Here is a 14,966-nt window from a genome sequence, read left to right on the forward strand (position 1 = left end):
AGAGAGAGAGAGAGAGAGAGAGAGGGAGGGAGAGAAGATGGAGTTTATGGTTATTGAGAAATATAGGAGGCCCTTTGCATTCAGTCCTAGTAGTGGATTTCACTGTGACATTGTTGTCAATGGATTGTTTTATTATCATGACACATTACTTGGCCACACAGTGCTGACTCCCTTACATGAACAGCTGTTTAACTGTGGGATCCTCAGTGTCCTCATCTCTAAAGTGGAAATAATGCTTCTGAGACTGATAAGGATGCTGTGAGCATATAAATAACATGGACAATTTTCTCACCACTGGATACTAAACAGTATCAATTTCAGTTTAGCCCTAAACTTGACATTGCCACAGACTTTGAATTCTACTTTTTTTTTTATTATATGAAAACCAACAACTTAAACACTATGAACATCTCATTGAGTTTTACCACCTGCAGACAAGAAACACTGTCCTCTCATTAGTGGTTTCTAGCTGAGTACACAGCTAAAATGCCACCTGGGAAAATGACAGCTCTGTCCATGTTAAAGACAAATTCCATCTGAAATGCAAACGCCACTTACAGTTTTCCTTGACAGCTCCACTCTACTTTGAAAATGTAGACTATTTTAAAGTAAAATTCTTCCTAAATGTTTGTGGTTGATATAAGAAATGAAGAGTATTTTACTGTGAAGAAGATGTAAGCACAAGTACAGCATATTTTGTAGCTGTGTAAGACCTTATTTTATAAAAACCAACAAACTGAATTCATACCCCAATTTTTCATTTGTATTTCTGAAGAAAAGATGTTTGCTGTAGTTTCTACCATGTGAACTAAAACCATCCAGGAATAGCAAAAGTGTACTTATTTCAGTGATCCTTATTCTTCTGGCCATGTCTTTCCTCTGTGTAAACATGTCTACACACGGAATTTCTTTTTAAATCTGCATGTCCTCTCTGGCCACACTGAAGACGTGCTTACTGTACTGTTTCATTAGACTGCTGTGTTATCAGGTAATTGTTTAAACATAATGCCATAGCACTAGCAAAAGGAAAGGTGAACTAATGGCATTTGCAAATGTCAGGGATTATCTTAACACTTTTATTATAGTTTTTAAAAAGTAGGTTCAGGGCATTTCATGGCAATTATTTCTACAGAAATTGGTTATTTAAATAAATTGCTAATTATCTGAAGATGACAGTATTGAAAAATGCTACTAATGAGTTGTTTAATAAGTGTAGCTTGTGGTGGCCACCTACAGGTGAAATATAGAACACACAGAAGGTGCCTAGTAGCTGCTTTGCTTTCTCTTCTGGGAACAAGTTGCAAAGACCTTGAACACCTCACACTAAGGGTTCCCTGCTGTAAGGAGTTTCCAAAATGCTTGCTGGTGATGGTTTTGTTTCAAGTCAGATTTCACTTGTCCTCTGTAATTTCTTTCTTCTGTTCTTCTTAGATATAATTATCACTGGTTTTAGCTACTATGATGTTACAATGTAGCATCCCAACTGAGACACTTCTCAGGTGAAAGAGAATGCTATTCATAATTACATCAGACAATTATGAATCAGCATAGGTATAATAAACAGGTACTCTCCTGGGAAAACCGGGCCATATGGTCACTCTCATAGCAATTACAAACTGTGCTAGCTCTAATATAATTCCTATCCAACAATTAATTCATTGTTAATATTCTTGGTTTATCTTACCTAGGTAATACATCTTTATTAGCTAGAAAAATTAACTCATCCTTCTGTAACTTAATTTACATTTGGACACCTAAAATGAAGAAGAAATATAACATGGTGCTTAATAACAGAGGAGAGGGAGATTTGGGTGCACATGTATTCAAATATTGGCTCCACCCTTTCTGACAGAGAGATCTTGAGCATGTGATATTTATCCTCTTTCAGTGTCATTTTGTATAGCTGTAAAAATAGAGGTGATGTTATCAGGACAGTATATACAAAGTTCACAGAAAATTGCCAGCTAGAAAGTGTTCAAAGTAGGTGCTCTATATTCTGTCTGCTTACTATAAAAAGTCTACATGAATAACAATTCTTTGCTTTCTAAGTTGATCTAATCACTGGTCTCTAGACTCTGCAGAGCATGTAAAATTGTAAATAAAATGTAAAATGTAAATTCAAACCTCAAGGTTTGAATCGGGGGACACCTAATGTCTTCCTTATTACAAGTGTCTTTCTAGTCCATCTTACAAGTTTCATCACCATAGATGTTCAAGAGATAGGCAAGTCCAAACACAGCTGTGTTCATTCATGAATTCACAGCTGGTTAAAGATAAGAATAAGAGTAGTAGGAACATGTTGACTACCTAAAGGAGGCCTGACTCTCTATAAGAGGGGATGGGGATGGGATGGGGGAGGTGGGGGGAGCAGGAGAAAGAGAGGGAGGGGGAACAGGGGTTGGTATGTAAAAGTAAAGAAAAAATTTTTAAAGAAATTAAAAAGGAGTAGTAGAAACAATCGTGTATGCTAAGACATGGGTATTGATGCCAGTAGCAAAATCAGCACAAAACACATAACAAGCCTTTCTTCTTAGCTACCTTTCATTCTTATAAGTTTTGGGTTTTTTTTTAATTCTTTGAAAACTATCCACATTTACATTGTATATTTATCATTTCTGCCCTCCACTCCTTCCCCACAACTCTCCCTGATGCCGCCAGCATATCATATCCCAATTTCATGGCTCCTTTTATAACCCAATGAATCTAATTCATGCTGCCCATATGTGCATGGTCAAGGGGTCACGCACTGGAACATGGGCAACCCACCAATGATCACCCCCGACCTCTGCCAAAGAAACATAACTCTTCTTCAGCAGTCATTGACTGCCAATATATCCTCATCTGGAGCCCAGAGTACCAAGATTTCTCTCTTTCTTTCATGCTGGAGTATTTACCTAGCTTCATCTTGTACAGGTATTTTGCGGGTAACCACAGCTGCTTTTTGTTCATGGGTATAGCATCCATGTCACATCCAGAGGCTAGCATTTCCTTATCCCCCAAGTCTTATGTTCTTTCCATCCCCTCTCCCCGGGTATTCCCTGAGCCTCAGAGATAGAGATTGATACAGAACTCCCTCCCATCCATGGCTGAACACATTGTGTGTCATAGTATAGAGGGACAGGAACAGAGAGAAAAAGAGTGCTCATCCTATTCACTCAGCTTTAAACTTCCTAAAATCATACTTAAAATAGTGTGTGAGGAACCAAGTATGCTTTCCTAAACATATAGGGGATAGACACATTGACCATCCCACACATAAAAATTTTCTAGCATGGGTTTTGATATCTATTATTACATAGAAAATGGGGACTTTATAAATATGGTCATTTTTTTCTTTGTAGAAGTAGACTATAAATACCTTTTTATCCAAGGATGAAATAATATTGGCATTGGTAGCAAAGACTGAAAATTCCTTTTCAACCCCATCTCTATCAAACTCACCCTATTACACATGAAACTATTTCAACAGTTTAAAATACAACATTGAACACCCACATAAGCATGATGTACAGAAGTTCAGCTAATGATGGAATAAGAACATGTATTTTCTTCTGCTACTAGTGCTTAACTCTTGCCACTACATATTTGAGATTGTTGTATGTTAGTTTGAAAGGTTTTCTAGCATGGATGAAACATAATTTTTTAAGTAGCATGATGTCACTTGAGCATTTAATAGTTTTTGCTGTTTTTTTAAAAACAACATAAAAAGAGAGAGACAGAAAGCAAGGAAGGAAAGGAGGGAGGGAGGGAGGGAGGGAGGAAGGGAAAGGAAAGAAAAGACAAATACTTTGGGGAACATTTTTGCATATATAACTTTCTATCTATATACTAATATGATAGACTCCTTAAAATGGAATTTGTGGTTTAATAGGCATATGTATCTAGATATTACAAATTACACTTGAAACACAAGTAAATATTTGATCACAAAAACTCATATTTAAATGAGAGATTTGAGATATGAATATTCATAATTTTGTGGGTTATGAACTGGCATGGATTCCTCAAAGGTTCCCAGTCAACCCCATTAATATTAAGTCATTAACCCTATAATGTTATAGCTGAATATTTTCTTTATGCTGAATTTTCTCTGGCATTGACAATAATATTAGCTTCTACAAACTAGGCCAGGCACTGTGCTTTTCATAAACTGTAACATTTAAGGCCCCTTAACTTGCTCTAATATTATTGGTATCAGTGTCCTTGCTTCCAAATAGGGAAGGCTTACATTTAAGGAGGCTAAGGAGCTTGTTCAAAATCATTATACTATAAACAATTGCTATGGGATGTTCTGTATGTTAAACGTGTTGCTCTGATTGATTAATAAATGAAACACTGATTGGCCAGCAGCCAGGCAGGAGGTATAGGCGGGACAAGCAGAGAAGAGAATTTTGGGAACAGGAAGGCTGAGTTAGGAGACGCTACCAGCCACAGCCATGAGTACCAACATGTAAGATACTGGTAAGCCACATGCCATGTGGCAACTTACAGATTAATGGAAATGGGTTAATTTAAGATATAAGAACTAGATAACAAGAAGCCTGCTGCGACCATACAGTTTGTAAGCAATATAAGTCTCTGTGTGTTTACTCGGTTGGGTCTGAGCGGCTGTGGGACTGGTGGGTGAGGAAGATTTGTCCTGACCGTGGGCCAGGCAGGACTGGAAAAAAAACTCCAGCTATAAACAATCAAGCTCAGACTAATGATTACTGGGTTTGAATTCAGCACTGCCCTCAGTATTCCACAGTCCTGTTTCTGTTCTTCTTCAAGACTACATGAAGATGTTCTTGTTCATAGTCACTACAGCCTTAATTCTTAATCACTATGGGAGCATGGGTACCTTCACATTACAAAGATTTGCCTTTCAGTCCAAGTCCATTCCTTTTTAAACAGGCTTCGGACATAACATTCAGCATAAGCTTCCATTTATGACAGTGTCAGTCCTCACATAGTTGTAAAGTGAACAGGATGCTGGTCTGGGGAATTTACTAGACTGAATGTACCAGCCTCTTCCACTAATGGCACCTGATGCTCACAGAAAGGAAGGGGGTTGTTCTGTTCCTTGGTGAACATTATTAATCTTATTGCTTCAAATAAAATGCCTGGCACATTTTAGGTAGAGTTGTTGAATATTAATTGACTATGGGTATATTGGATATTCTTAAGATGTAGATAAACATAGCTACAAAGGTATTAAAGCTTCAAAACTGTATTTTAATAGCAACAAAAATCAAAACATTTTAATAAGAAAACATTCAGCTTTGGGAAAAAAAACTAAAATAGCATCAACAATTTTGTATGCTTTTGATTTTTCCCATTACTCTCCTTTGATTTCATATCTGCATATAACCCTCAATCCTTTTAGTGCATCAGTTTCTGGTTGAATTATGTTCATTTTCTCAGAGGATCTTAATCCATGTGTAAAGATGTATTTTTAAATAGTTATGCTGCACATATTTATCAGTATATTAGCTCATTAACATTTTAAACTTGTTTTCATGAAGCATAAATTTGCTGTTGCTTGATTTAAGTGTATTTTATAAAAATCAATCTTTCAACTCTTAAATCTTTGAAATTCTTGATTTGCTCATAATTTTTTTTTCCTTTTGGGTGTTGTTACAACAATTAGACAGTGGAAATTCAATTTCGAATGAATTTATTACCCACTTAATTCGTTATATTTTAATTAATATAAGCAAATTAAAGCTGTATTTTTCTTTTGTATGCATAGTGAGTACAAGCATGTGTTACAACCCAGCTCCTGTTTTTTGTTGTTGTTGTTGTTTTGTTTTTTTGCCAGCTTATTATCAAGGAGTTTATGTGGACTTAGTTCTATCAATTAATTGTGTAATCGTAGCTATCCTAGGAGTCAAATGATTGGGGGGGGGAACAGAATTAAACTCAATTATTCAAAATTCCAGTTATCCAAAATTAACATACATTCCACACTATCTTGCCCATTAAAAATCCCTTTTCTCCTTCAATAATTCAGTCATGCGAAGTAAATCTCTCCTCCCTTTTCACCAGGAAAACTTCACTTCTAACATCATTAAAAATTCTTTTATATTTGTTTAGTGCCTGGGTCCTTTTCTTATAAAAGAATTCTTAATGTACTGATGTTAGAGTCTGAGGTTTGTGCTTGTAGAGTCAAAGTAATCTGATCAATATTATGACACTGGTAATTGACAGCTGTTGGAAAGAGGAAAAGGGGAGGACATGCCTGGTCCTCCCGGGATCTCAGAGAGTATAAAGGTCTGTCAAGGTAGGCACCATGCTTTTGTCTGTTCTATAAAAATCAGTTTCATTGCATCACTAATTGCAGAAGAGTAACATAGAAGACAATATGGAAGTGAACTAGGCAAATTCTCTTCAGAATCAATGGTCCTTCAGAGACTCACTAATCGTATCTTCTGGCTTCAGGGTTTAGTATATGCCCTGAGATACACTAAGTTCACCCATAGAACAATCCCATGACATTATACAATTTTCATTGTTTTGTTCCCACCAAAATTGAAGTTCAGCAACATTCCACAGGCTATAATTAGCATAGTCAGAGTTTAAACTTCACTGGTTGGCCCCAGTGTCTGACTGACGTTGTTAGAGACAGTAATTAATCCTCAACTTGACTTCTTCATAAAATGCATATTAATAAAATAGATGATATAAAATAATCATGATTTTGTTTTCTGATGGCACACAATGTGTGCCGAACTTACATACTTTAAAACAATCTACTGAAATAAAAAAAGGCTACTATTTTGAGTATCACGAGTATAGAAATTGTATTTAAATTGGAAAAAAAAGTCTTTGAAAATATTTTTGTGGACAGATTGATGAATAAAAGAACAGTAAGTCATAATGTATTTTTTGTGTATTTTTGTATGTATACCAAAACATAGTACTACAGCAAATACTATTATTCTATTTAAGATGATAGCTGAAAAAAATTGATATTTTTTCCAAAGAAATCACTTTTATTAACATAATTCAAAATGTTTCAGTTATAAAAATGTTTTTATAAAACATTTCCAATCTGGAAATGCTCTGTAATATTTACTGAAGATCTGTAACTTCAACATACTGACTTGCATTTGAATTTATGACCACATGATGGCTTTCATACATTTATTAGCATATTTATTATATAGGAAGTTCAATGTAGCCCATCAATGACTCCACGAGGCCACCTTTGTGCAATCCAAAATACTTGGTCAAATGTTGTAAACCAAAGATCTGTTTCAGTCCTTCCTTTTACCTTTCTCCTTACCCTCTTCCTCTCTCCTTCCCTCTCTCCCTCCCTTTCTTCCCTTTCTCCCTCTTTCCCTACCCTTTTCCTCCCTCCCTTTCTATGAGTCTTCAGTTTGTTTCAAGATGCAGACCTTGAATGGCTTGACCTTTATTGGAGAATTCCACACAATTGACATAGAAATGACTTGATGCAACTGGATTTTCCATCAGGTTCCTCCAGCCACGCTACCTAGGTGACAGCCTAGTTTAAAATATGTGTTACCTATTTGTTGACTTAGGTAGATAGGAATTCAATTTCTTTACTTAAACCTAGTTGTTTTCTACAAGGACGGAGCCTGTCTTCACAACTCTCAAGCTATTGAACTGACTTCTTCCCTACTTTTTGTTCTAAAAGCAGTCATCATAATATTGACAATGTTTTAGTAGTCACTGTCTCAGCAGTTGGGCTTCTGGGAGTTTCTGTTCATTTTAATTGACAGATGTGTAGTTCTGTTTTATATGGATACATGTACATTCTTCACATTGGGTTTTACTTTTTGTCTGGAATAGATCATCTCTTTACTTTTCTCATCTTAAAACTATAAGAAAATTTTTGTCTTACAGTTTAGCATAATCATTTCCTATATCTCTAGTGTTCTTCCCTATAACTTCCTGGTGGGTAAAACCTATTTTATAAAATTTATTTTCCATAAAAATGCTGAGAACAGGGAGGTTATTTGTCCTATTGAATCAGTTGTTTTTGATCAAATGGAGTTTATAATAATATAAATAAAAGCTGACTTAATTCTTGCCCAACAACAGGAAGATCTGTGTCTTCAACTTTGGTTCACATTTCCACAGAGAATATAATTCCTCTTAATTAAAAAAAAGGAAAAGATACCTTTATTAGTTTGAAAGGTTTTCATGTTCATTATGCACATTAGAAAAGTTTTAGAAATAGAAGGAAAACATGAAATAGAAAATGTCGTATTGACCTAATTGAACATCTTTAAATGCCAATGAGAATTTGCTGGTGTTTTTAACACCCGTGTAGTAATGTTGCCCTTTAAATGTAACTGGTTAAATTTTCAAAGCTGTGTCCTGGGATTTTGCCATTTGATGTCCATTAATATCAATTGGAATATGCTGACAAATCCCTGTATACCACTTTGAAATTTTACCCCTTAGTGTTAATGATAGTCTTCTAACAGTGAACTGAGAAATAAATTATTTATCTGCTTAGTTCAAGTTTCCTATAGTCTCTTGGGTAAACTAAATAAGGGAAGAAAAAGAATCCCAATATTTCTTTATTAGTTCAAAGTAACATGTATATCAAGAACTCATTGGCTTAGTATATATTGAGCAGGCTGTATTCTTATGTAGTTAGCTGTCTATCTAAGTATTTATGCTGCAAATTTCCTTTTAACTATATGCAGTTAGATTTATTTTTATTATACCTACAGCATATAGTACTGAATGCAATAGTTTACCTGTTATATTATCCTATTATGATTAAAATATAAAGACAAAAAGGAACCATTGGTAAATATTTTGGTACAGAAGTAAAATCCTGATGTCTAGTTCCTCTTTTGTTTAACTTAATATCCTGTGTTCTAAATATCTGTTGTGGAATTTTGAAGTGTCAGAATCTCTAGGAAGCTTTTAGGTAATAGAGAAACAAGTAGGCATTTCCATACATGCCTTTAATGATAACAAGGAAGCATTATGCAAAATGCATAAATTTTGTTTAATAAGAAATTGATATGAACATCCTAAGCAGAACACCACTCCTTTGTAAAATAACTTATCTCAAAGAGCAATTCTCAGTTCACAGCAAAATTGAAAGGAAGGTATAAAGATTCCTCATGTACCAGCAGCCCCCACACATGTTGTCCACATCCTTCACCTGAGTGGTATAACTGTGGAAACTAGGACTCTTACATCAGGGTGTCATTGTCACCCATAGCCCACAGTTTATACTAGGGTTCATCCTTACTGTTTTAAGTTCTCTGGACTTGGATTAATATGTAACAACATGCACCTGCTATTATAGTATCTATTGTTAGTTTCACTCTCCCAAAATTCTTCTAGCTCTGCTCCTCATCCCTCCTTCCCCTCACCCCTTCTCTCCAATGATCTTCTTACTGTCTCCATGGGATTTGTCTTTAGTGACTACTGTTGTCATCACCATGTAGTATGTAGCCTGTTCAGATGAAAAGCCGCTGGTGTAACACAAAACGCTAAATCAGTCTTATAGTAAAAAAACCCAGAGCCAGATATTAGGGTAAATGCTGAAAGATCAGAGTCAAAGGAACAAGCCATTGCCATGTCTTACCTCTAGGACTCCTCAGCCTGAAAAAACTTCAGTTCCTGTCTCCTCGTGCCTCATATACCTTTCTTCACCCAGCCATATCATTTCTTAGCGCTGGGATTAAAGCCGTGTGACTTACCAAGCAAAGGCATGAGATCTCATATGCTGGGATTAAAGGCATGTGATTCTCAAGTACTGGGATTAAAGGTGTGTGCCACCACTGCCTGACTCTGTTTCTCTCCTAGACTGGATCAATCTTATGTAGTCCAGGGTGGCTTTGAAGTCAGAGATCCAGACGGATCTCTGCCTCTGGAGTGCTAGGATTAAAGGTGTGTGCCACCAGTGCCTGGCCTCTATGTTTAATCTAGTGGCTTGTTCTGTCCTCTAATCTTCAAGTTAATTTTATTAGGGTACACAATATATTACCACACACTTCCAGTATCTATCGTTTTCCAGTGTGGTAATATATTGTGTACCCTAATAAAATTATTTATTACCAGCCCCAGCCCCTGCACACACACTAAGTTCACATTGCTCAGACTGATGACTTGGCTTGAGATAGTAGATAAAATAGGACCCTGAGCCAGCTGCAAATTTGTGTTGTTTACTGGACTCTGGTTTCAGACAAAGTCAAATTACTTCATAATTAGAACTACCTTTAATTCATAAAATGTTTTCAATGCATCATTAACTTGAGTGATCACTGAGAGTATTAGATTATATTCCTCAGTTACAAAAATACTAATTCACTCTAGGATGCAGTTGAGGATCCAAAGTAGCTTTAGTACAATATGTTAATGTTTAAAATCACTACAGTGTATTGTATCTATTATGCAGTTTTTATGTATGTTAGGGTAGGTGTAAACAGAGGCTTTTCCATCCTATCCAGTCTCATAGCCACTTTTAAAATAATCATTCAGAGGCTTAATATTAATTACAAACTATTTGGCCTATTGCTCAGGGTTATTACCAACTAGCTCTTACAACTTACATTAACCTGTTTCTGTTAACTATGTTTTGTCACGTGTCTCGTGGCTTTATCTGTGCTCTAATACATCTTGGTCCTCTGACTGGTGACTCCCTGACTCCACCCTTCCTTTTCCCAGCATTCTTAGTTTGGTCACCCCGCCTATACTTCTTGCCTGGCTACTGGCCAATCAGCATTATATTAAACCAATTTGAGTGACAAATCTTTATTGTGTGCAAGAGGATTATTCTACAGCAGGTAGGGACTAATATATATACTGGTAATGCTTGGCTAATTAGGATATATATATATGCATATATATATGTGTGCATATATATGAATATGAAGACATGTGCATTCTAATTACAGGTGTTAAGTTAACTCTCTTTAATTTTATTTGAATTTTCTAGCAGGTCAAATTATGTCAGCCTTACCATAAACCTTCAAACTGCAAAATAGATACACAAAGCAATATAGAATCTATATGTTCTTCAGGGCTTTGGTTTTCCAGCCTCTGCTTCCACACCAGCTTCCTTGCACTTGTGAAAAAATATCAGAGTTGTATGACTACTTACGTACTGTACGTGACTGTTCTCTTTTTCAACACTCTCTGTTCCCTGGCTCCTTTTTAAAAAGATGTTTGAATGCTCCATACAATCTCGCTTAAACATTTCTGTATATCAGACCATAATTTGTATCCATTTTATGTAAGAGTTCTAGGCTTATCTACTTTGTAACTTGTCTAGAATTGATAATAGCACCAACATCCTTAAATCCACATTTAACTGAAAAGTTAAAACACTTTGAAACAGATAAAGGAATTGGAAATTTGTCTAGTAAAATGTTGCCATTGCTTAATGGTAAATATAAGGCAGTGTGTACCTGTGTCAGACATTGTAACCTGCAAGCTTTCTTGTCTTCTGCAGGAACCGCCATCAGACCTATTGCTTTGAGAGCCGTGACCGCCATTGCTCGGGCCTTGCCTGGGTTTCCTATTTTGGCCACAGGCGGAATTGACTCAGCTGAAAGTGGACTTCAGTTCCTTCATAGTGGTGCTTCAGTTCTTCAGGTAGAGTTTGTGGTTTTCCTTTTCAATTCCCCAAAACAAGGTAAATCATATGACAGATATACGTGCTGTAGAAACCACCAAAAAAAGAAACCATCAAAGAAAGAAACCTTCCTTCCTTCCTTCCTTCCTTCTTTTCCTTCCTTCCTTCCTTCCTTCCTTCCTTCCTTCCTTCCTTCCTTCCTTCCTTTCCTTCCTTCCCTCCTTCCTTCCTTTCCTTCCTTCCTTCCTTCCTTCCTTCCTTTCTTTCCTTCCTTCTGCAAGTTTGAAAAAAACAGGACTTTATCTCCGTCCTCCTAAATGATAGAACTTGTGAACACTTTTTCTAGTATATTTGTCCACCTTTCTATCCTAAAGTAAGTGAGACCAACGACCAGATGCGTACTATATGCTATCAGATGAGAAACAATTACAATGTGAAAATCTACATAAAGTGAGATCTCTATGGAGAAATGATTGAAACCAAAGATACAACCAATTCACAGTCTGATGAGTGTGCCTGGAGGGATTACTGTACTCATTTCCTAACTTCCTGACACGCAGAGAAGTCATTGGCTTTATAACTTCCATGCTACAAAATATACACTTGTAATTCAGCTTCTCATACTAAAAATCTGAGGAAACGTCTTCCAGTGCCTTCACAAAGAGATTCCTAACAGCAACCAGATAGATAATACAAAATTTGTATTATCATTTCATCTTATTTTTCCTTCTCATCTGAGACTGGCTTTGAACTCACAATCCTTATGACTTTGAGTGTTGGCTTATAGGCTAGTGTCACTATGTCCACCTCTCATTTTATTTATACATTTGTTTTAAAGTGTTGCTCAATGTGGACGTAGTAGTCTTAGGACATTAAAGCATCAGCACTTCTCTGAGGAGCCAGTTATACAGATTTGAGGGCTAGCAAAACCCAACAATGAAAAAATACTGCATAAAGACTACACTGTGAGTTTCAGGTGATTTGTCATTAATATGATTTTTATTATGCAGTATTAATGGCAATTAGAGAGTAAAATTTACTATCACTTAAATTCAGTAGCGAAAAGGTAGCATTCAAATAGCTTGTGTTTCTAATTCTGTGTACACAATTAACATTGTCTTATGAATGAAAGTTGACCATGGAAGTATTATGTGTTATCCTACAAATGAAAGGGGATGTCTTCCAATGAAAATGTAATAGACTTATACTGCTCCCCAAATCTCCACTCAACATAGCTATTGATTTCTTATGCATGACACTAATTTAAACAGACTATCGAAGGTACACAGAAGGCAGGCTGACAAAGAACGTCAAGACTCAGGGAACAAAAGGCAAGTGATGTCCTGGCTGACTGGTCTGTGAATCCCCCTTGTGGAGCCAGAGGCCAGACAAAGAAGCGTCTGGTACAGACAGAGAAGCCTGCTTTCTCTAGCCAAAGAAGCAGCCCAATAAAACAGGAAACTGACAGACAATATTTCCTTTACTTTAGTCAAACATGATGCATTAAAAACTCTAATCCCACCTCCATCCATGTATAGGATATTTGAGGTTTCTAGACCTCCATGCTCAGCAGGTACCAATGTTAAGATGTCAGATTATGTGAGAATGAAGGTTTTAAACTAGTCAGGACAAAATTATATCAACATCTCCATGGGACAAGGAGTGAGCTCTACCAGGGAATTCTCACTAGAGAATAGTGAGATATCCCTCTTCCTCTCTCTGATAGGATGTCAGAGAAGTCTGGTGGGGAGTCAAGATTGTTATCTCTACCTTTTAGTTACAAAACTTTTCTTCTCTCTATGATGTCAGCAAGGCCAAAGTGGACAACAGCAAGAAGGTGGTCCTACACGTTCTGCTGTGGCCAGGACCTGCCAGTAGAATTATAATTGGAGCCACAGTCTCTGTCCTCCCCTAGTCAGAACAAGGAGCTATGGCACAGGAGTATCTGTGGATGTCTAGGAGGGAACCTGGGACTCTATCTGACAGTACAATGGCAGTATCCCCTCTTTCCCTTGCCAGAATGGTTTCAAAGAAGACCAAGTAAAAATGAAGGTGTAAAGAAGGTTATACCTCCTCGTATAGTGCTCACCTGGCATGTGCAAGACTTCAGATTGCATCTCTAATATCATTGCATGCACATACAAATTTTAGCCCAGCTTTGTAGCACACCCTATAATCACAGCACTAAGAAGGCCAAGGAAGAAGGGCCCCAGCTAGAAACCAAACCATCTGCATTAGGAAACCTTATCTCTAAAGAAATTACAAGGCAAAAATGAGAGAAAAGGTTGCCAATGTAATACTCCAAATGTTAAGATACTGGGAAGATAGACGGCTGGGTGATAAAATACAACTGATAGACATCAATGCCAAGGTGACAGGTTTTATAATTATCTAAAAATGTTTTCAAAATAGCAAAGATAAAATTGTATTACTAGTACTTAGAAATATTCTTGGGTAATAGTGGGACAACACAAAACAGACTCTGTGTTTTTTGTGTGCTTTTTGCTTTGCTTTGGCTTTTTTTTTTCCTTATTGGAATTTGTGTGTTTTGATTTTCAGAGGGTTTGTTTTTGGAAAGAATATGAAATTGGATGGATAAGGAGGTGGAGAAGATCTGGAAAGAACTGAGGGAGGGAAAGGAATATAATAAAAAGTTATTACATGAAAAATGTTTTTAGTAATTCATAACAGTAAAAGAATGAGAAAAAATGGAAACTTTGGGACTTAAAGCAACCCTGTTCATTAGAATTATAAAAGAAAACCTGACTGATGTGCTCAGCAGCACAATGGAGAAAGGGGAAGGAAAATCTACCAGTGATTGAGAATATATCAAAAATCTGAAAAAAGGAACGGAGCCCTAGAGCTGGGAGATATTACAAGAGCTAACAAGACACTGAATTACAGAGCAGGTGTGCAAGGAAGTCAAGATGAAGGGTATTGTGCAAAAGTTATGAGCCTAAAGATTCCACAACTCAAGGGAACCCTGAATAGGATAGACAAAAGGAATCTATCAGCAAATCTGTTGTGTTTAAACTGAAAACTATCACCAATGAATGTTCAAAGAAGCAGGAGGAAAAGGACTCCAAATCTCTCAGAAGTAACTGTGAGAACAACTGGCTTCTCAAGGAAGTTAGGCAGCCTAGAAAGGAGTACTGAAATATTTTAAAGGCTGAAAGGAAAAGAACTGTCCACTCAGATCCCATTACTTTAGGTGTGAAGTGGAAATGAAAATCTCACAACTGAAGGAAAATTAAGCAAATTAATTACCAGCAGCCCTTAACTAAAAGAATGGTTGATAAAAATTTAAGATGGAAAGAATTATGAAAGAGGGCAGTGTTGGCAAGATGGCCTGTTATGGTAAAGCCTTGTGCTGAGCTTTGCAACTTGAGTTTGATCCCCAGGACCCATCTGG

At 36.6% G+C, this 14,966-nt stretch overlaps 1 protein-coding gene across 2 annotated transcripts in view; it reads left to right on the forward strand.

Moving 5' to 3' along the window:
- The window catches only part of Dpyd (dihydropyrimidine dehydrogenase), an 849,077-nt gene that overhangs the window by 683,238 nt on the left and 150,873 nt on the right, over positions 1-14,966 (forward strand). For both annotated transcript variants that reach the window (XM_052730491.1, XM_052730492.1), the window contains one exon: positions 11,432-11,574. In XM_052730491.1, the coding sequence (XP_052586451.1) occupies positions 11,432-11,574 (143 nt within the window). The remainder of the gene's footprint in view (positions 1-11,431; positions 11,575-14,966) is intronic.

Source organism: Peromyscus californicus, unplaced genomic scaffold, assembly GCF_007827085.1.
Source record: "Peromyscus californicus insignis strain IS unplaced genomic scaffold, ASM782708v3 Scaffold_9__1_contigs__length_137607984, whole genome shotgun sequence".
NCBI lineage: Eukaryota > Metazoa > Chordata > Mammalia > Rodentia > Cricetidae > Peromyscus > Peromyscus californicus.